The 23,733-nt window shown below is 47.6% G+C and overlaps 1 protein-coding gene across 3 annotated transcripts in view; it reads left to right on the plus strand.

Annotated features, from left to right (window-relative positions):
- LOC141106408 (cobalamin binding intrinsic factor-like) overlaps positions 1–23,733 on the plus strand; it is a 224,118-nt gene that overhangs the window by 170,875 nt on the left and 29,510 nt on the right. For all 3 annotated transcript variants that reach the window (XM_073597175.1, XM_073597174.1, XM_073597173.1), the window contains one exon: positions 22,639–22,822. In XM_073597175.1, the coding sequence (XP_073453276.1) occupies positions 22,639–22,822 (184 nt within the window). The remainder of the gene's footprint in view (positions 1–22,638; positions 22,823–23,733) is intronic.

Below are 23,733 nucleotides of genomic sequence, written 5' to 3' on the forward strand. Positions count from 1 at the left end.
TAGAGCTGGAATGGCCTTACATGCAAAGAAATAACAACTGGGAACCTGCCATTGTGGTACAGCACATTCTGCAAATTCACAGAAGGGAGCAGAATCCACCAGATGGAAAGGCAGGAGTTCTAAAGCTAGCAATTTGGACAAGCTGGAATTTAGATGCTAGGCATGTGGGTGGCAGGGAGTGTATTTTTTTTTCAATGCAGAAGCCGGGACAGAAAAAATTGCCTGCTTTACTCTACAGCTGGTGGTGTGCTGCTGGCAGACGTGTTGCAAAGACCTGTGACACCCTTCGCTATACCATCATCCCTGTCAGTGAAGGCTGCTGAAAGGTCATGAGATATAGCGGGGGTAGACATGAAAGGTGAGGAGTGAGAAGAAGAATTGTGTCCCTTATGTGTGGTTTTCAGGTGCTCTTGCCAATGGGCTGAGAGGATAAATGCCTTGTCAAGCATGTGGTACCCAAATGGCTGGTGTTTTTGCCATGCTTGATCTGCTTGCGGCAGAGATTGCAAATTGCAACAGTACGATTAGCTGCACATGTGCTAAAAAAGGCCCAAACGGCGGAGCTGTGGGAAGTGGGCAAGAAGAATCTGGTGGAATAGGGTGGCTGCTCTCTACTGTTCCAATATGATTGCCTGTAGAGGACATCCTGCCTCGCCTTTTCTTTCTCTGCTCTATCCGGCACCCAAGTTGCATCAGTGACCTCATCATCATCACCCCCTCCATCCTCATCATCACTGGAGCCAACTTGGCAATACGCTACAGTTGGGGGAACATAGTTATATATTTGGTAAGGTTGAATAAAGACATCCATCCAGTTCAACCTGTGTTGGTATATGTGTGTGTTTGTGTAAATAATCATTTCCCATATCCCTGTATATTGTGTTCGCTAAGATGCACGTCCAAGAGTAACTATCAATACTTCCTGCTGACACTACCGATTGTGGAAGAGTTTCACATCCTTACCGCCCTGACAGTGAAAGACTCCCTATGCAGCTTAAGGTTAAACCACTTCACTTCCAGTCTCATTGTGTGGCCCCATGTCCTCTTGTCTGAAAAGTTTCATACTTACACTGGGATCACCGTTGAGATATTTGTATATCACTATCATATCTCCTCTCAAGCGTCTCTTCTCTAGGGAGAATAAATTTAGTGCTTGTAGTCATTCCTCGTAATTGAGGTCCTCCAGTCCCATATTCATTTTGTTGCCTTTCTCTGGACTCTCTCCGGGTCCAGCACATCCTTCCTGAGGACTGGTGACCAGAACTGGACAGAATACTTCAGATCCAGCCGAAAATCCAAAATCCTTTATTGGGACATCCCAGAGTAACACCACCAGACCAGAGTGCCCGGTAGATGCGTTTCACATGATTATAGGTGCTTAGTACCACTAAGCCACCTAAATGGCACTGGCAGGTGGCATTGATTGCATGAAGGTGGCACTGATTGGCACTGACTGAGGAGAGGGAGTTTCACACTAAGGGTCATATTGACGCTTAGTAAAACTGTGTGTGACACTGTCATGTAATGTAACTTCATGCAGAGAGAGACCAGCTGTCAAAAATTAAGCGACTCCTGTCAATTGATGCAGAAAAAGCATTTGACAGGGTAGACTGGGGATTCATGATGACCACACTTCAACACCTTGGATTGGGGCCTAAAATAATGAAGTGGATAAACAACTTGTATAAAGGACCTACAGCAAGAGTAAGAGTCAACGGGAAGATGTCGCCGGTGTTTGAAATGTACAACGGAACCCGGCAAGGATGCCCGCTCTCGCCCCTTTTGTATGTACTGTCATTGGAACCTTTTTTGGCGACCTTACGCAATGACCGCGGGATAAAGAGGGTTCGAGTAGGGGGAAAAGAACATAAAGTTGCTGCCTACGCCGACGACATACTCGTGTATGTGACCAAGCCTAGAGAGACCTTGTTAAATATCCTGACAGAAGTAGAAAAGTATATCGAACTGTCAAACTTCAAAATAAACCCTATAAAAACAGAAATACTTAACCTAGGAGTAGGGAAAAAAGACATCTTGGCCCTCCAAGAAGAATTCCCATTTACGTGGGTCAAGGGGAACTACCCTACCTCGGGATCAAATTAACAACATCTCTCGAAAAAATTTATTCTGCAAACTACATTCCATTACTAAATGAGATCAAAGCAGAAGTCTAGAAGACAAATATACAATCAATAACCTGGATTGGAAGAATTAATACGCTCAAAATGGTAATTTCACCTAAAATCTTGTACAAATTTCAAATATTGCCAATAGGTGTCCCACAGAGTTTTTTTAAAACTATACAAAAAATACTGACAAAATTTATTTGGTGAAACAAAAAACCAAGATTAAAATTTGCATTAATTTCTAGGAAAAGACAGCACGGGGGGTTAGCAGCTCCGGATATATTTAGGTACTACAAAGCAGTTAACTTATCACGTATGTTTGAGTGGACAAAGGAAAACAGAGAAAAGAAATGGATAGAAATAGAAAATACCTTAAGTAAAACCACGTTGCACACGAATCTGGATATCAAATAAATATAGAACATTAGATTTAAACACACATGGACTGACAAAAAATGCTTTCAGAATTTGGGATGCACTACACCGGAAACAAAAGTGGGTTTATAACTCACCATTAATCGCCCTCACTGGCACAAAGTTTTTTTCACCGGGTGAAGACATATTTCGAAGACTTAAAATAAAGAATCCACAAATTAAAGATATCACTAGGAAAGGGAAACTGAAATCTGCACAAGAATTAGAGCTTAAATTCGGTGGAAAATTACGTGAATGGGAATACACTCAACTAAAGCACTTAGTCACTACATCACCGTATAAGTTTAGAGAAGGAGAAAATTTGAGTTGTTTGGAAAAACTCTGTGCGACACCAATGCCATTTAAGGGAGGCATCTCAAAAGTACACGAGTTCCTATCGGATCTGGAGGGCCAAAAAAGACCCTCCTTCATAGAAAAATGGGAAAAAGAACTAGAAATAAATTTGGAAGAGCAACAAATGGAGAAAATGATTGCAGGAGGATATAATCAAGCTTGGGACGTCAATACCATCGAGATGAATTATAAGTTCCTAGTCAGGTGGTACATGACTCTGGAGAGGCTCCATAGAATCAACCAGGAAAGATCACCATTTGGCTGGAGAAAGTGTGGAAAAAAAGCCACAATGATATACATATGGTGGGACTGTCCAAAAATCAACATATTTTGGCAAGAAGTAATTACATGTGTAAAGGAGATAACAGGAGAGAAGCTAGAAAACAATAGACTGGTCTGTTTGTTCCATGATACTAATTCCCCTAAAAACCAATACATGAAAAAGGTAACGTCAAAACTATTAAACGCTGCAAAGGGATTGGTTCCAAAAAAATGGTTAAAGAGCGAAGGCCCAGACATAAGAGAATGGCTTAACCAAGTGGAGTACTACCACAAAATAGAATTTTTCTGGTATAAAGACCAAGGACAATTAGATAAATATGCCAGTGTCTGGAACAATTGGGTAAAATACAAAGCATCGGACAGCTATAAGCAGAAGTTGGTAGAAGGTATAAGATCATAAGAAGATGAAAGGAGGAGGGAGGAAAGGGAAAGAGAAGAGAAAAAAAGAAGGGAAAAAGGAAAGGAAAAAAAAAAAAAAAACATCGGGGAAAGAAAGGAAGAAAAATGTAGTGGTGAGGCAGGTCGGGAGGGAGGGGGGTTAGGGGGGAGAAAAAAAAAATAAAAAAAATAAAAAAAAATAAAAAAAACACCAGTCAATGGGATGGGATCTGGGCGGGCCGCTACATGTATGTGGCCCCACCCCCTTTCTTAAGCAGCCCAATCATTGGCTGGTGTTTGATAGCTGCTGGGTCCCGCCCACTCCGGGTCCCACCCACCCTCAACATCACCGCTGAATTTTGATAGCTGGTCTCTCTCTGATGTCGAGGGGTGGGTGGGACCAGGGGTGGGTGGTACCCGTGGTGGGTGGGACCCAGCAGTTATCAAACACCAGCCAATGATTGGGCTGCTTAAGAAAATGGACGCGCCACATACACATAGCGGCCCACCCAGATCCCATCCCATTGGCTGGTGTTTGATCGCTGCTGGGTCCCGCCCACCCCGACATCAACGCTTAATTTTGATAGCTGGTCTCTCTCTGCATGAAGTTACATTACATTGTTACAGTACATTACAGTGTCACACACTCAGCAGCTCTTACAAGCAGAACGATCTGCTCAGTGTGAAGCTGTCTCACAGACAGCAGGGGCTGCACACTCATTGGATGCAGCCTTTCACAGCAGTCCCACAGGCCACCCCTCTTAAAATGCCGCCTGGGACCATGGCCCACTGGGTCCCATGGTAGGGCCGGCCCTGCATGTTACACCCGTAATATACAATTTGAAAACAACGCTGCCATGCAGGGCTGCACCCACACAGCCATGCCATTTATTTGCAGTTTCCTGTGATGAATAGACAAGTACAGTCAGCCAATGTGTCTGATAGCTTGTAGTTCTCAACAAACTTTGAGGGCACTTGTGAGTGCTTTTGTAGTTCATTGATCTTCCTGCTCATAGCTGCCTGTCCGACAGTTATCCTGAGAGTCTGCAGAAGGCTGACATTGCCCCCCCGTAATCAGCAGATCCCAGGTGTAATGTTCTGCAGGCTCCTTAGAAAAAAAATGATAAATGCACATTTGTTTACCAAAAAGTGCATTTATTTATTTATTTATTTTTTTAAAAAGTAAACTTCACCTTTAAGAGACTTTACTATTGCTTTATTATTACTAGTCTTCCCAACATGTCCTCCTGATGAAGTATAATGTGAAACACGTAGAATAATAGGACTCCAGCATCATCCCATGTGTGCAATTGAAATTGTCTGTATTGTAATACCTAAAAAACCATTGAGGTCTGCATATTGTTAGTCTTCTCTGGGAGTAGATTGGTGGTAACTAGGGATGAGCCGAAAACCCCCCGGTTCGGTTCGCGGCAGAACATGCGAACTGGCAAAAAAATTGTGCAAACACCGTTAAAGTCTGTGGGACTCAAACGAGACAAATCTAAAGTGCTAATTTTAAAGGCTACTATGCAAGTTATTGTCATAAAAAGTGTTTGGGGACCCGGGTCCTGCCCCAGGGGACATGTATCAATGCAAAAAAAGTTTTAAAAATGGCTGTTTTTTCGCGAGCAGTGATTTTAAAAATGCTTAAAGTGAAACAATAAAAGTGAAATATTCCTTTAATTATCGTCCCTGGGGGGTGACTATAGTATGCCTGTAAAGTGGTGCATTTTTCACGTGTTTAGAACAGTCCCTGCACAAAATGACATTTCTAAAGGAATAAAAGTCATTTAAAACTGCTTGCGGCTGTAATGCAATGTTGCCCCCCCCCCCCAGCCCATTACCAGGCCCTTTGGGTCTGGGGTGGATATTAAGGGGAACCCCGCACTCAAATAAAAAAAAAAGCGTGGGGCCCACAGGCCCTATAAACTCTGAACAGCAGCAGTACACAGGCGGTCCCCGGGTTACAAGCAAAATAGGGACTGTAGGTTTGTTCTTAAGTTGAATCTGTTTGTAATTTGGAATAGGTACAAGTGTAGCTCCAGCCAAAAAATCTATTTTTAAGCTTTTTGGATAACATAAGGAAGGGTTATCATCACCCCTGTAACATTTGTTTTGCTGTCTGTGCCCCTGTTCAGAAGATTTCACCTCACTTTCTGTCCCAATGACAATTGGATTTAGAAAATTTGGGGTTATTAAGGAAACAAGGGTTGGTGATAAAGCATCAGTGAAGACACCTTTTTCCCATATTAACTCTTACAGGAGAGAATTTCCCATCCTAGGGGTAGATTTCCTCTCACTTCCTGTTGTCTCCCTCCGTTTGTAAGTAGGAGTTTTTTGTAAGTCGGATGTTTGAAAATAGGGGACTGCCTGTATATACTATATGGCCTGCCCTATACACTCTGTGGAAAATTGGGCCTTAGGTATTGGTGGTACCAGTACACTGTAAGCCCTCACAGTTACTCTTGGTGGGCGCTGCAACGGGACCTGCTGTGAAATATTATATCAAGAATTGTAATTACGTGCCCCTGTTAAACAGAGGCATAAAAATTGGGCCTTAGGCGGTGGTGGTGGTGGCACAACACTGTAAAGCCTCACAGATACTTTTGTTGAGCACAGGAACGGGCCCTGCTGTGAAATATTAGATCAAAAATTGTAATTACGTACTCCTGTTAAACAGGAGCAGAAAAATTGGGCCTTAGGTAGTAATGGTGGTGCCCTGAACCGAAAATATTCCTAGAAGTTATCATCAAGAAGATTAAGGAGGAATAGGATAGTCACTCAGCATAATAGGATAGTCACTCAGCATATGCAGTCTTCAAGGGATCCCACATCCATAGAAAAAATCAATCGGTTACATCAGCATCAGGTGCTTGGTCGCTGGTGATCCAAGACTGATTCATTTTTATGAATGAGCCGATCAACAGAGTCTGTGGACAGGCGCACTCTGTGATCCATTACAAAGCCTCCAGCAGCACTCAATGTGCGTTCAGAAAGAACGCTGGATGCAGGACAGGCCAGTAGCTCAATTGCATATTGAGCAATCTCTGGCCAGTGGTCCATCCTCAAGACCCAGTAATGCAATGGATGTTCTGGTGGAAAGGTCTCCAAGTCTGATCTTGCCCCTAGATATTCCTGCACCATGTAATTCAGACGCTGCCAATGGTTGCTGGAACCGATCAGACCTGGGCGCTGAGGACTGAAGAATTGTCTGAAGGCATCGGTCAGCCGGCCACCTTCTCCCCTGCTCTTTCTGTGACTGAACAAAGCCTCAGCAACACGTTGTCCAGCACCAGGAAATTGTAACCTCCCAGGCTCTGGAAACGCATTGCACAAACCTTTCTGCAAGGCCTCCCGAAGATGTTTCATCCTCTGCTCCCTCTGCGAAGGCTGGATAAGTTCTGCAACCTTACCCTTGTAACATGGATCAAGAAGAGTTGTCAGCCAGTAATGATCCCTCTCCTTGATACCAAAAATTCTAGGGTCCTTTTGCAGGCTTTGCAGGATCAGGGAGGCCATACAGCGTAAGTTTGCAGAGGCATTCGATCCTGAGTCCTCTGGGTCCCTAAGGATCACATGATCCTCAACCACCTCCTTCCAGCCACATACAACTCCATGGGTTTCTGGGGACTGCAAATGATCCCTTGAAGACTGCTGCTGATGCTGAGTGTTATCCTCCACCTCCATGCTGACACAATCCTTCTCCTCCTCTTCTTCTTCCTGTGTGATTGGTGGGCCTGCAGGAATACTAGTATCTGGATCTCCTCTTCCTCCCGCTGTTCTGCCTCAAGTGCCCTGTCCATTATTCCACGAAGCGTGTGCTCCAACAGCAAGACAAGAGGGACAGTATCACTGATGCATGCACTGTCACTTCTCACCACCCTCATGGCCTCCTCAAATGGTGACAGAACAGTGCATGCATCCTTGATCAGTAGCCACTGGCGTGGCAAAAAAAGCCAAGCTGCTCTGACCCTGTCCTGGTGCCATACTCACACAGGTACTCATTGATGGCCCTCTGCTGCGTGTGCAGCTGTTGCAGCATTGCCAACGTTGAGCTCCACCTGGTGGGCATGTCAAAAATGAGGCGGTTCTTGGGCAGGGTGCATTCTCTTTGAATGTCAGCCAGCCGAGCACTGCCATTATATGACTTTCCTGGCCTGCCTAAGGAGATCCTGTAAACCAGGGTACCTGCTCAAGAACCGCTGCACCACCAAATTCAGGACGTGAGCCAAACAGGGAACATGGGTCAAGTGCCCCTGTCGGAGGCCGGTAGAGGAGGTTGGTGCCATTGTCGCATACAACCATTCCTGGCTGAAGCTGGCGTGGTGTCAACCACCTCTGAGCCTGCCCCTGCAGTGCTGACAGAATCTCTGCCCCAGTGGGCTCCTGTCCCCTAAGCAGACCAATTCAAACACTGCATGGCATCTTTTTGCCTGAGTGCTTGCGTAGCCCCTTGAACGCCTACAGAGCATCGCTGGTTCAGCCGCTTGGGTTACATCAGCATCAGGTGCTTGATAGCTGGTGGTGATCCAAGACTGATTCATTTTTATGAAGGTCAGTCGATCAACCGAGTCGGTGGACAGACGCACCCTGTGATCGGTTACAAAGCCTCCAGCAGTACTGAATGTGCGTTCCGAAAGAACGCTGGATGCAGGACAGGCCAGTAGCTCAATTGCATACTGTGCAAGCTCTGGCCAGTGAGCCATCCTCAAGACCCAGTAACCCAGAGGATTTTCGGTGGGAAAGGTGTCCAAGTCAGATCTTACCCCTAGGTATTCCTGCACCATGTAAAACAGACGCTGGCGATGGTTGCTGGAACCGATCATAACTTAGGGCTGCAGGCTAAAAAATTGTCTGAACGCATCGGTCAGACGGTCACCTTCTCCACCGCTCCTTCTTTGACTGACCGAAGCCTCAGCAACACGTTGTACAGAAACAGGAGTTTGTAACCTCCCGGTCTCTGGGAACACGTTGCACAGACCTTTCTGCAAGGCCTCCCGAAGATGTTTCATCCTCTGCTCCCTCTGCGACGGCAAGATAAGGTCTGCAACCTTACCCTTGTAACGTGGATCAAGGAGGGTTGCCAGCCAGTATTGGTCCTTCTCCTTGATACCACGATTACGAGGATCCTTACGCAGGCTTTGCAGGATCAGGGAGGCCATGCAGCATAGGTTTGCTGAGGCATTCGATCCGGAGTCCTCTGGGTCACTAAGGACGACATGGTCCGCAGCCACCTCCTCCCAGCCACGTACAAGTCCATGTGTTTCTTGGGACTGATCCCTTAAAGACTGCTGCTGATGCTGAGTGCCAGGCTCCACCTCCCTACTGACACAATCCTCCTCCTCCTCCTCCTCTTCCTGTGTGATCGGCGGGCATGTAGGAACACTGTCTGGATAAAGGGGGCCTTGAGAGCTAAGGAAGTCCTCCTCTTCCTGCCTCTGTTCTGCTTCAAGTGCCCTGTCCATTATTCCACGCAGCGTGTGCTCCAACAGGTAGACAAGGGGGACAGTGTCACTGATGCATGCACTGTCACTGCTCACCATTCTCATGGCCTCCTCAAATGGTGACAGGACAGTGCATGCATCCCTGATCAAGGTCCACTGGCGTGGGGAAAAAAAAACAAGCTCCCCTAACCCTGTCCTGGTGCCATAGTCGCACAGGTACTCATTGATGGCCCTCTGCTGCGTGTGCAGCCGCTGCAGCATGGCCAACGTTGAGTTCCACCTGGTGGGCATGACACAGATTAGGCGGTTCTTGGGCAGGTTAAACTCCTTTTGGAGGTCTGCCAGCCGAGCACTGGCATTATATGACCGGCGGAAATGCACACAGACTTTCCTGGCCTGCCTCAGGACATCCTGTAAGCCCGGGTACCTGCCCAAGAACCGCTGCACCACCAAGTTAAGAACGTAAGCCAAACAGGGCACATGGGTCATTTGTCCCTGTCGGAGGGCAGAGAGGAGGTTGGTGCCATTGTCGCAAACCATCATTCCTGCCTTTAGTTGGCGTGGCGTCAACCACCTCTGAACCTGCCCCTGCAGAGCTGACATAACCTCTGCCCCAGTGTGGCTCCTGTCCCCCAAGCACATCAGCTCAAGCACCGCATGGCATCTTTTGGCCTGCATACTTGCGTAGCCCCTTGAACGGCTACGGAGCACCGCTGGTTCTGAGGACAAAGCACAGGAAGAGGCCATGGTGGAAGAAGAAGAGGAGGGGGTGGAGGAGAGAGGTGTGTCACAATCATTAGTAGTGGCATTTTGGAGGCGTGGTGGCGGAACAACCTCCAACACTACTGCACCTTGTCCTGCATCCTTCCCAGCTGCCAGCAGAGTCACCCAATGCGCGGTGAAACTTAGGTAACGTCCCTGTCCATGCCTGCTGGACCATGAGTCAGCGGTATTATGCACCTTACCACTGACCGCCCTGTCCAGCGAGGCATGGACATTGCCTTCCACATGCCGGTAGAGAGCCGGAATCACCCTCTGTGAAAAAAAATGGCGTTTGGGTACCTGCCACTGAGGAAAAGCACATTCCACAAACTCACGGAAGGGGGCAGAGTCTACCAACTGAAAAGGCAGCAGTTGAAGTGCTAGCAATTTTGCCAAGCTAGCATTCAACCGCTGGGCATGTGGATGGCTGGGAGCGAACTTCTTTCTGCAGTGCAGCAGCTGGGGCAGGGAAATTTGCCTGGTACAATCTGACATCGGTGTACCGAAAGCAGATTGCCCACAAGTACTTGGCTGTGACACACCTAATTCTACACCTTCTTTACTCTCAGTGCAGGTCTCAGAGAGGACTGAAGGTATAGTGGGGTTGGAGAGGTCCTCTTTGTTCTTTGGTGTGGGTCTTTTAGATACGCTTGCCAACGAACTGCATGGCAGGTCAACATATGTCTGGTCAAGCATGTGGTGCCCAAGCGGGAGATGTTTTGGCCACGCGAGATATGCTTGAGACCCACGTTGAGTCAGTGACCTCAAAATCCCCTCCCTCCTCATCACTGGAGCAAACCTGGCAGTATGCTGCTGCAGGGGGAGCATGACTGCCAGATTGCTGTCCTTCTTGGGCACCCCCTCTGTCCGTGCTCATGTTACTGCCTTCATCTAGCTCAGTATCATCATCAGAGCCTTCTAAACGCTGGGCATCCTCTTGGAGCATGTACCTAACACTGTGCTCAAATAGTTCGAGGGACTCCTCAGGAGGACATGGTGGGGCTAGGGAAGGAGTCACTGATGCCATTGAGCCAAGGGAAGAGGCCGCGTTGGCAGCTGCTTTGCCAGACAAAGTACCATGAGCATGGGTGAGAGAGGATGAGGAGGATGAGGATGGCTTGGTCATCCACTCGACCAAGTCTTCCGCATGTTGCGGCTCAACATGGCCAGCTGCCGAAAAAAAGGCCAAGCGTGTCCCGCGGCCACGTGCTGATGAGGATGCACCGTCTCCACGACCAGCACTGTTGCCTCTAGACACAGAGCCTGCTTGCCCTCTTTTATTGGCTTGTGACTGTCTGCCTCTCCTTGTTGGCCTTCCAGACATACTAATGGCCTGTAGCTGCACTAAGCTGGGATATATATATATATATATATATATATATATATATATATATATATATACACTGATACTGCAGCTAGCAAAATCAACTGCCTGCCTGTAGTATGAGAACACCACCAACCTTCTACAGGTAGCTTTAGCTGAACACTGTGCAGAGCTCGCAAAAAACTAACTTGTAGCTTATTCAGCTGCCTGCGGTAGTGATAGGATCAGGAAAACACCACCAACCTTCTACAGGTAGCTTTAGCTGAACACTGTGCAGAGCTCACAAAAAACTAACTTGTAGCTTATTTAGCTGCCTGCGGTAGTGATAGGATCAGGAAAGCACCACCAACCTTCTACAGGTAGCTTTAGGTGAACACTGTGCAGAACTCACAAAAAATGAACTTGTAGCTTATTTAGCTGCCTGCGGTAGTGATAGGATCAGGAAAACACCACCAACCTTCTACTGGTAGCTTTAACTGAACACTGTGTAGAGCTCGCAAAAAACTAACTTGTAGTTTTAGCTGAACACTGTGAGGAGGACGCACTACACTAACTTGTAGCTTTAGCTGAACACTGTTCAGAGAACGCACTACACTAACTTGTAGCTTTAGCTGAACACTGTGCAGAGGTCGCACTACACTAACTTGTAGTTTTAGCTGAACACTTTGAGGAGGACGCACTACACTAACTTGTAGCTTTAGCTGAACACTGTGCAGAGGTCGCACTACACTAACTTGTAGTTTTAGCTGAACACTGTTCAGAGGACGCACTACACTAACTTGTAGCTTTAGCTGAACACTGTGCAGAGGTCGCACTACACTAACTTGTAGTTTTAGCTGAACACTGTTCAGAGGACACACTACACTAACCTGTAGTTTTAGCTGAACACTGTGAGGAGGACGCACTACACTAACTTGTAGCTTTAGCTGAACACTGTGCAGAGGTCGCACTACACTAACTTGTAGTTTTAGCTGAACACTGTTCAGAGGACGCACTACACTAACTTGTAGCTTTAGCTGAACACTGTGCAGAAGTCGCACTACACTAACTTGTAGTTTTAGCTGAACACTGTGAGGAGGATGCACTACACTAACCTGTAGCTTTAGCTGAACACTGTGCAGAGGTCACACTACACTAACTTGTAGTTTTAGCTGAACACTGTGAGGAGGATGCACTACACTAACTTGTAGCTTTAGCTGAACACTGTGAGGAGGATGCACTACCCTAACTTGTAGCTTTAGCTGAACACTGTGCAGAGGTCAAACTAAACTAACTTGTAGCTTTAGCTGAACACTGTGAGGAGGAAGCACTACACTAACTTGTAGTTTTAGCTGAACATTGTGCAGAGGTCACACTAAACTAACTTGTAGCTTTAACTGAACACTGTGAGGAGGATGCACTACACTAACTGTAAATAGTCTAGCTTCCTGACTGTGGTACTAATAGGATCAAAACCAATTTTCTTCAGGTAGCTTTAAATACTGTAACAAGACAAGCCTGCCTGTCAGTAGGAAGATAACAGGAACGGATCTAGCTAAACTGAATACAGTGTATATATATATATATATATATATATATTGTGTATATATATGCATCCCAGGTGTTGTATATATATATATATATATATATATATATATATATATATATATATATATACACAACACCTGGGATGCATATATATACACAATACACTGAAAGTGCAGCTAACTCACTGACTGTCCTGCCTAATCTAGCTAACTCAAATGAAATGACACTGTCTCTCTCTCTCTAAGCACACCGGAACAAACTACACAGGGCCGCCTTGCAGGCGGCCTTATATAGTGTGGGGCGTGTTCTAAACCCCCTGAGCCATAATTGGCCAAAGCCACCCTGGCTTTGGCCAATTACAGCTCTCTCTACTGACGAGGCTGTGATAGGCCAAGCATGCGGGTCATAGTGCATGCTTGGCCAATCATCAGCCAGCAATGCACTGCGATGCCACAGTGAATTATGGGCCGTGATGCGCCACACGAGTTTGGTGCAAACGGCCCATATCGTTCGCAATTCGGCGAACGGGCGAACAGACGATGTTCGACTCGAACATAGGTTCGACTCGACCATAGGTTCGACTCGAACACGAAGCTCATCCCTAGTGCACAGTACTGTGTACAGTGCACCAAACGAAGTGTAATAACAACTATGGGTGTACTGTTCTACTTAGGTGTGTGCTAAAAGGTTAGAAAGGTTTAGAGCTAAGTGTAAATTTCAGGCATTACCCTGTTTGGTATAGGCCTGGCTGGGTTTGATTTATTGGGGAGGAATGATAGTGTAGGATGGGGGGGTGTGACCACCTGCATTCTGCTAGAGTGACGCCTGGTCTGACCAGTGAGAGGTGCTGGATGACAGGTTGATGTGATACAGGATGTAGTTAGTGGTATAGGTCACCTCTAGCCTATCATTAATTTGTATGGGCAGGGGCTAACAGGCCTATATAACTGTGGGTCACATGCTTCCTGGCATGCTTGCTGATGGGAAGAGGACAGCAAAAGGAGTACAGAATGTAGCTGCTGATACAGTTAAAGAACTCTCCCCTTAGGGGGAGAGCAACTAGCCTTAACAGGAGGAGAGATGAAGGAAACTACTGTGGGAACCTGCACATCTAAAAAGGAGAGGCTGCTACCCCCAACAGAGGAAAAGAGCTGGTAGAGGACCCCACATGGTAATCATGGACGGTCACTTCAATGTACACGTGAGTGCATGGCCAGAGAAACAGTTAGCTCCAAAGGCTGAGGGTGCCGGTCCAGGGATTTTATTCAGAGTAATATTCTTGGGACTTAAATTGAAGCTTCTGTGCAGTTGGGGAAGTAGTGGTAAACAGGAGGGAGAAGATGTGCAGTCCATTACAGGAACCAGATGATTAAGGCAGCTCATATTTCCACAAGACTTGTTTCATATTCTTTCTGCAACGTGCTATGGGAAAGAATAAAGTTACTGTTCTTTTTGTTTCAAGACTGTTTGCTGTGTCGTCTGTGCAGGGAAGTGGGGGGGTAATGGAACAACTGGTGGAAAGGAACGAACTATTAGCAGCTCCTACGGGAGTAGTGCCCTTCATGGAGGTCCCACCGAGATTTTACCTTTTTCAGCCAGTCCGTTGCCCCTAGCAACCCTGCATACAGTAACCCGCACTGCCATCTTTATTCAAAAACTTTTCCTGCATAACAGATGAAAATGTGGAGGAGTTGTGGGTGTCGCTGTTGCCCTTGGAAACATTGACACAGGGGGTGGTGTGGTGCCGGAGACAATACAGGGACTATTTCTCCTACAGTAGGGACATCGCAAGGAAGCATTTTCACTGTAATAAAATCAGTTTGTTGTAAAATCTGCAGTTCTATTGTGCCTGCCGACATGGGTCGCTGGTGCGCCCAATGGAAATTAAAAGTTACAGTTCCTCGTGTGCTGGATCAGCGAGAGGAGGGGGTGGAGTTACGCCCCAGAGGAAAGTTCTCCAGCGTCACACACGGTGTGCGCTCAGCAGTGAAAGATAGCACGGAGCTTCAACCGCCCGCCGGCCATCCAACAAAACACTGAACAGCAGGAACGGATTCTCGTTAACACCGGCTGGAAGTTATCGATGGACTGGCGCTAGGAGTAGTGAATGGAGTGGAGAGGATATGCCAGAAACCCACCATGGGAGTCACCGCCTGGGCCCGCTGTGGCCATTGCAGCATGCAGCTAATGCGGCTGGGATCTGATCAGCACCACCAGACTCTGCACACCGCAAGCCTCAAACCTCCGGAGGGCCGAGATACTACAGGGAGTGCAGCGGAGAAACTCCATCCAGAGTCTTTCATCACGGAAGCACCGGAGGTCCAGGTAGGATCCAAAGGGGAGGCCTGTGGTCTGGAAGGGGCTCCAGGGGTTGCTAGAGTAATTGAGCAAGCCCCAAGATGTTCCCTTGAAATGCCGACCGTTACAAGTAAGCCCCTTGTTGAACCTGTCCAGAGGGAGCCATTGGAAGGAGATGGTGATATCTCAGGTGAGCTGGAAAGGGGAAGCAAGGGCCGGGCCATAGATTGGGGTTCTGCAGAAGAAGGTGGTTCCAGTGACAAGGAGTGTTTTGTGGAGGGCTTCACATCTCTGAGTGTTGTCTCCGGGGCTCTGGAAAGCATTACCACCTTCCCAACATCCCCAACACCCCGAATTAAGACATCCACGGGCGCATTGCTAAGTCATACACCTTCATTTCAACAAAGGGCTATTAAGGCTCCAGAAACTAAGACGTCCATAGGCGCATTGCTAAATCCTTTACCTTCATTCCAACAAAGGGCTATTAAGGCTCCAGACTCATGTGTGCTACCTAGGAGAGGAAAACCTAGAGAACTTCCACGTTTGTCAAGGTTTCAGAGGGACATTCAGAAACGGGTTGCACAGGAATATGGATTTGACTATCCTTATGTCCCAGAAGAAATAATGAACGTAGTGGAAGTTTCCCGGGAGCAATGGGAAAGGGACCTTATATGGGACTACCTACATGTACCCAAGCCCCAAAGGACACCCGATCATGCAATGTGGGTGCATTTTCAGGACATATTTAAGTAGTGGCGGCAGGGACGAGCCATCTTTAAAAATCGTGTTCTGATACAGAAACCTGGGCAACACACCAGGAGTTTTTCCATACCTGTTAAAGGGGAAAGGAGATTCATGGAAATGATTGCCGGACCCCGGTATTACCTGTAGGGTGTTTGTCACAGGTATGCTGAATAATCCTTGAACTGCAAGTGAGCAGACGGGTTAGGGTGGGCTTTTCCATGGACTTCCTTTGCAGAGCAACAGTACCAGTGCCTGCCTGGCCAGCATGGACATGGATGTTGTCTCTGTCATTCCCTTTGTTTCTACAGTTAAAGTTATGAACTCTCAGTTGGAGTCACCTAGAAAGTATGTGGCTCATGGACTAGAATGCATTGACCTGGCGTGGCTACTTAGGAGCTGTCCTGCAGGAGTACCCCAGACTCCTTTTGAGGGGACAGTTATTCTAGTAGGTTCACCCATGCCAAAAACATACTTGTACAGTTAGCATAAAGGATAGGATGCTTTTGTTTTCTGCAGGTATCATGGAGATGATCGGTGGAGGAATACAGAAGATTATGGAGGAAATCAAAGCATTGCTCTTTCGGGAGTGATGGCTTGATTTATGTGAAATGGTGAGCGTGGCTTAAATGGGCGTGGCTCAAAGGGGGTGTGGTTCAAGTCTGAGATGAATGAGGGCTGGAGAGGGAAAGGGGGAGAGAGGAATGGGGGGACAGCAGGCCCAAATCCTACACAACAATAGAAATATGTGTATTCTAGAAAGTTTAACAATCAGCAGATAAAGATACTCCAAACACCTGGTGTTAGTGCTTCAATCATCCCGGTACCATGATTGTTATGGTGTCGGGATAATTGAAGTGCATTATTTCTATTATTACATTGTAATATAAAATGAAATCATTCAACTCACCATAGCCGAATCAGTGGGATCCCTGAGCGTGTCACTAGCCACGTTGCCGGCCACCAGCAGAGTCCTTCCTTGCATCAGGTGCCCCCAGCAGAGTCCGTGCTTGCATCAGGCGCCCCCAGCAGAGTCCGTCCTTGCATCAGGTGTCCCTCCTTGCATCAGGTGTCCCCTAGAGAGTCCCTCCTTGCATCAGGTGTCCCCTGCAGAGTCCCTCCTTGCATCAGGTGCCCCCGGCAGAGTCCCTCCTTGCATCAGGTGCCCCCGGCAGAGTCCCTCCTTGCATCAGGTGCCCCCCGGCAGAGTCCCTCCTTGCATCAGGTGCCCCCCGGCAGAGTCCCTCCTTGCATCAGGTCCCCCCGGCAGAGTCCCTCCTTGCATCAGGTGCCCCCGGCAGAGTCCCTCCTTGCATCAGGTGCCCCCGGCAGAGTCCCTCCTTGCATCAGGTGCCCCCAGCAGAGTCCGTCCTTGCATCAGGCGCCCCCAGCAGAGTCCGTCCTTGCATCAGGTGTCCCTCCTTGCATCAGGTGTCCCCCGCAGAGTCCCTCCTTGCATCAGGTGTCCCCCGCAGAGTCCCTCCTTGCATCAGGTGTCCCCTAGAGAGTCCCTCCTTGCATCAGGTGCCCCCGGCAGAGTCCCTCCTTGCATCAGGTGCCCCCGGCAGAGTCCCTCCTTGCATCAGGTGCCCCCGGCAGAGTCCCTCCTTGCATCAGGTGCCCCCGGCAGAGTCCCTCCTTGCATCAGGTGCCCCCGGCAGAGTCCCTCCTTGCATCAGGTGCCCCCGGCAGAGTCCCTCCTTGCATCAGGTGCCCCCGGCAGAGTCCCTCCTTGCATCAGGTGCCCCCGGCAGAGCCATAGTTACCCCCCCTGTACATAGTTTCCCCTCTCCCCCTAGTTACCCCCCCGTGCATAGTATCCCCCTGTACATAGTTACCCCCACTGTACATAGTAACCCCTCCTGTACATAGTTAACACCCCCTCCTGTAAATAGTTAACCCTCCCCTCTCCTGTACATAGTTAACCCCCCTCCTCCTGTACATAGTTAACCCCCCTCCTCCTGTATATAGCTAACCCCCCCTCCTCCTGTATATAGCTAACCCCCATCCCTCCTGTATATAGCTAACCCCCCCTCCTGTATATAGTTACCCCCCCTCCTCCTGTATATAGACAATCCCCCTCCTGTACATTAAAGTTAAATTGCTACAGAGACAAGAGCCAGTGGCATCACTGCAGCTGGTGTCATCCGGTGCGGAAAAAAAGTGGTGTCACCCCCCCTCCACCAACTATGGTCCCCTTCAGTACAGCCCCCCTCCCTCAGTAAAGACCCCCCCACTAAGTACAGACCGCCCCTCCAGCAGTATAGATCCTCCTCCCTCAGTACAGACCCCCCACTATGTTTAGACCCCCCTCAGTACAGACCCCTCTCCCTCAATACAGACCCCCCTCAGTCCCCCATCTATCAGTGCAGACCCCCCCTCTCTATCAGTGCAGACCCCCCCTCTCTATCAGTGCAGACCCCCCTCAGTGCAGAACCCCCCTCTATCAGTGCAGACCCCCCTCTATCAGTGCAGCCCCCCTCTATTAGTGCAGACCACCTCAGTGCAGCCCCCCTCCTCTATTAGTGCAGACCCCCCTCAGTGCAGCCCCCCTCCTCTATTAGTGCAGACCATCCCTCTATCAGTGCAGACCCCCCTCTATTAGTGCAGATGCCCTGCTCTATTACTGCAGAACCCCCTCAGTGCAACCCCCCTCTATTAGTGCAGGCCCCCCTCAGTGCAGACCCCCCCTCTATTAGTGCAGGCCCCTCTCAGTGCAGACCCAACTCAGTGCAGAACCCCCCCTCTATTAGTGCAGACCCCCCTCAGTGCAGCCCCGACCCTCTATTTGTGCAGACCCCCCTCAGTGCAGCCCCGCCCCTCTATAAGTGCAGAACCCCCTCAGTGCAGCCCCCCCTCTATTAGTGCAGGCCCCCCTCAGTGCAGACCACCCCCTCCATCAGTAACAGTGCCAGTGCAGACCCTCCCCTCCCATAACACCCCTCCACCACACATCCAGGAACTCAGGGAGTGGCCGGTGCTCTGCCGAGAAAGTTCCCTTCGGCAAGTAAGGACCCCCCTGTACTGCGCAGGCGCAGCGCTTGCGCAGTACTAGCCGGCGGAAATAGCTGAATAGCTGGGGAACTTTCTCTGCAAGACACCGGCGCCGCGTGTTCAGTGGAGAGGGGAGGGGCCGATCCGTGCAGCTAAAGAAGCTGATTCATTGGCTGCATGGATCGAGCCCCCTTCCTCTCTCCAATGAACACTAGGGGGAAGATCTAGCGGCGGCGCCGGCGGCCATTTTGCTGGAGCCAGCTGCTCCAAAAAATTAAAAAACCAACATTCCCGATTTTCCTGATGGAAATCCCGATTCGGAACAGCCCCTGATCGGGACGAGGGTCCCAAAATCGGGACTGTTGGCAACTATGGGAATCCTTTTTACAACTGGGGACAGTTGTGATTTTAGGAGGGGGTGTATGTAGCGCCCACCTACTTAGGTGTGTGCTAAAAGGTTAGAAAGGTTTAGAGCTAAGTGTAAATTTCAGGCATTACCCTGTTTGGTATAGGCCTGGCTGGGTTTGATTTATTGGGGAGGAATGATAGTGTAGGATGGGGGGTGTGACCATCTGCATTCTGCTAGAGTGACGCCTGGTCTGACCAGTGAGAGGTGCTGGATGACAGGTTGATGTGATACAGGATGTAGTTAGTGGTATAGGTCACCTCTAGCCATATCATTAATTTGTATGGGCAGGGGCTAAAAGGCCTATATAACTGTGGGTCACATGCTTCCTGGCATGCTTGCTGATGGGAAGAGGACAGCAAAAGGAGTACAGAATGTAGCTGCTGATACAGTTAAAGAACTCTCCCCTTAGGGGGAGATCAACTAGACTTAACAGGAGGAGAGATGAAGGAAACTACTGTGGGAACCTGCACATCTAAAAAGGAGAAGCTGCTACCCCCAACAGAGGAAAAGAGCTGGCAGAGGACCCCACATGGTAATCATGGACGGTCACTTCAATGTACACGTGAGTGCATGGCCAGAGAAACAGTTAGCTCCAAAGGCTGAGGGTGCCGGTCCAGGGATTTTATTCAGAGTAATATTCTTGGTACTTAAAGAGGAGGTCCAGTCAAAAAAAAGAAAAAAATTAAAAGTCAGCACCTACAAATACTGCAGCTGCTGACTTTTAATTGGACACTTACCTGTCCCAGGGTCCAGTGATGCAGGAGATCGAAGCCCCGCTCGTCTCCCCCTCCGTTCAGTGGCGCCGGCATTGCAACTGTGGGTGCTGGGCTGTGGCTTCACAGTCTGGCACCCACTGCGCATGCGCGAGCGGTGCCGCGCGCCGTGATTGGCCGCTCAGTCACCTGGGACCTGTAATGGGTCCCAGATGATTAACAGGAGGGAGGGAGCAGAGCTGAGCCCTTTCTGTGCCGAGGGGGAAGTGATGTCACCAGCCCAGGCACTGGAAGAGGCAGACTAGGAGGGACCCCCTAGCAACAGGCATTTAGAGGTAAGTTTAAAAAAAAATCCAAATTTTTTTTTGTATTTTTTTTTTTTTTTTAGGATTTTTCGTGTAGTTTTTTTTTTTTGGGGTGGAACCCCACTTTAAATTGAAGCTTCTGTGCGGTTGGGGAAGTAGTGGTAAACAGGAGGGAGAAGATGTGCAGTCCATTACAGGAACCAGATGATTAAGGCAGCTCATATTTCTACAAGACTTGTTTCATATTCTTTCTGCAACGTGCTATGGGAAAGAAGCTGTGTCGTCTGTGCAGGGAAGTGGGGGGTAATGGAACAACTGGTGGAAAGGAACGAACTATTAGCAGCTCCTACGGGATATATGAGACTGTATGTATGTATGTATTAAATACACTGCAGCTAACTGAATAACCTGCTTGCCTGAAGTATATTAGAAAAAGTACACCAGGAACAACCTGCAGTCATATATAGCTAAACTGGATATATATATACATACATACACACATACATACATACATACATACATACATACATACATACATACATGACTGTCTGTTTAATATATATATATATATATATATATATATATATATATATATTACACTACAGCTAACTGAATAACCTGCCTGCCTGCTCAATCTAAATGACACTCTCTCCATCCACGCCAACAACACACTACACAGGGCCGATGTGCAGGCAGCCTTATATAGTGTGAGGCGTGGACTTAGTCCCCCTGAGCCATGATTGGCAAAAGGCACCCTGCCTTTGGCCAATTATAGCTCTCTTAGCTGAAGGCGCTGGGATTGGCCAAAGCATGCAGGTCATGGTGCATGCTTTGGCCAATCATCATAAAGCAATGCACTGCGCTCCCACAGAGCATTATGGGCCATTACGCGTCTCTCGAATTTGGCGCGAATGGCCCATAATGTTCAGTTTTCGACGAACGGGCGAACAGCCATTGTTCGAGTCGAACTCATGTTTGACCCGAACAGAAAGCTCATCCCTAGTGGTAACCCAAATGGGAAGGTTGCTTGATAAAATAATAACTATATGGTGTAATGCCGCATACACACGAGTGGACTTTACGGCAGACTTTGTCCGGCGTACTTTACGACGGACTTTCCGAATGAACGGACTTGCCTACACACAATCAACCAAAGTCCGACGGATTTGTACGTGATGACGTACGACCGGACTAAAACAAGGAAGTTCATAGCCAATAGCTGCCCTAGCGTCTGTTTTTGTCCGTCGGACTAGCATACAGACGAGCGGACTTTTCGACCGGACTTGAGTCCGTCGGACAGATTTCAAACATGTTTCATTTCTAGGTCCATCAAACTTTTGAGAAAACCGCTGGAGCCCACACATAATCGAATTGGCCGACGGACTCCAGTTCGCCGGACCAAGTATGCCGTAAAGTCCGGTTGTGTGTACGCGGCATAACAGTTATTATATATATATGTGCTTGAATGTCATATTTTTATTCATACAGTTTTTGTAAAAATGTAAGGTATACTGAAGCATATTTACAAGCATTTCATAAGTGTCAAAAGCTTTTATTGACAATTTCATTAAGTTTATGCAAAGAGTCAATATTTGCAGTTCTTTATCAAGATCTCTGCAATTCACACTGGTGTGCTGTCAATTAAAATTAGTGGGAGTTTTTTTGTTCACCTGCCTCTTGAGGATTCCTGACCATGGACCCAAAATTTCGATGTTTTGTTCCCCAAGCCACTTTGCTATCACTTTTTCCTTATGGCAAGGTGCTCCATCATGCTGAAAAAGGCATTGTTCGCTACCAAACTGTTCTTGGATGGTTGGGAGAAGTTGCTCTCAGAGGATGTTTTTGTACCATTCTTTACTCATGGCTGTGTTCTTAGGCAAAACTGTGAGTGAGCTCCTTTCTTTGGCTGAGAAGCAACCCCACACATGAATGGTCTCAGGATGCTTTACTTTTGGCATGACACAGGACTGATGGTAGTGCTCACCTTCTCTTCTCCAGACAAGGTTTTTTCCGGATGCCCCAAGCAATCAGAAAGGGGATTCATCAGAGAAAATTACTTTACCCAGTCCTCAGCAGTCCAATCCAAGTACCTTATGCAAAATATCAGTCTGTCCCTGATGTTTTTCCTGGAGAGAAGTGGCTTCTTTGCTGCCCTTCTGGACACCAGGCCATCCTTCTAAAAGTCTTCTCCTCACTGTGCGTGCAGATGTACTCACACCTGCCTGCTGCCATTCCTGGTGGTGCCCCAATCCTGCAGCTGAATCAACTGTAGGAGACGATCTTGGCGTTTGCTGGACTTTCTTGGGCACCCTGAAGCCTTCTTCACAAATGTAGTGTAAATGTTTTTATGGGATTAAGTTAATTCTCATGGCAAAGAGGGACTTTGCAATTCATCTGATCACTCTTCATAACATTCTGGAGTATATGCAAATTCCATCATAAAAACTGAGGCAGCAAACTTTGTGAAAATTAATATTTGTGTCATTGTCAAAACTTTTGGCCATGGCTGTAGATATAGCAGTGCATGCTCTTAGTTTAAAATCATGTGTCTCCTGTGTTTTTTTTAGGCTTTGTTGGCTGCAGAGAAGTATTTTTTAATAAGCTGGGATTGTTCTGGAACAATACAAAAAGTGCTTGACCTAATACCCGAGAAGACATTCTCCTTGCCCACCGCTGCTGCCCAGGTGCTGCCTTTCCTGTGGTGTACAAGCTATGTCTCTGTGAAGCATCTGCCATGTCCAGAAGATGATGGTAATTCATTTATTTTTTTATAGTAACAAAGCACTGAATCACATACATCAAATCCTAAAGTAATATTCTTCATGGAATCCAAAACAATAAAGTACCTCTGGAATGCCCCCCCCTCCCCCAAATTAGTCAGAACAGCATATGCATAGACGGGTGCGAGACAGACCAGATCGGCTAGCAGACTTTAACAGAATGGTGGCCGTCTGCACACAGACCCCTACTCCCTGTTGTATAAATGTAAATGAGATGGGTAAAAAGATGGCTTCAGCTCCTGTTCTCTACCTGTAGAGAACGACACGTTTCATCCTTTTGGGGCTTAATCATAAAATAAAAGGGTGAAACAGATCTGAAGAGTTTACTACAGGTTGAGAACAGGAGCTGCTGAAGCCATCTTTTACCCATCTCATTCACATTTATGCAACAGGGAGTTGGTGTCTGTGTGCAAAGAGCCACCATTTTGTTGAATTCTCCATGGAATGCTACACATTTTCACTGCATCACTTTTTACCATTTGGTGATGCCATTAGTTTTTTTTAAACAAATAAAAAATAATGGCTACAAAAATGTACATTGAAAAGTTAATGAGACTCTATTCATTTACTTTAGTGGGTTGGCACATAGTTCTTGGTGCTTGGTCCTTTAATGGCATCTTTTGTTTAGTTGGTGCCATGTCAGGGCATGCTTAGTTTGAATGGTATGGGCACAAAGCATGAGTTTTTAGCAATACAATGCAAAATGCCAGATAGGGACCTGCAGTGGGGTGGCAGCGGCTGCTTCTACAGTGGTCGCCAGATCAAGAGGTAAGAGGAAATATTCCAATGGATACACTTGCTCCAATTTAAACTGGTTAAAGCAGTAGTAAACCACCGGCAATTTTTTATTTATTTTTTGCATCACATACCAGCAGATTATGT

This window comes from Aquarana catesbeiana, linkage group LG08 (assembly GCF_042186555.1).
Source record: "Aquarana catesbeiana isolate 2022-GZ linkage group LG08, ASM4218655v1, whole genome shotgun sequence".
Taxonomy (NCBI): domain Eukaryota; kingdom Metazoa; phylum Chordata; class Amphibia; order Anura; family Ranidae; genus Aquarana; species Aquarana catesbeiana.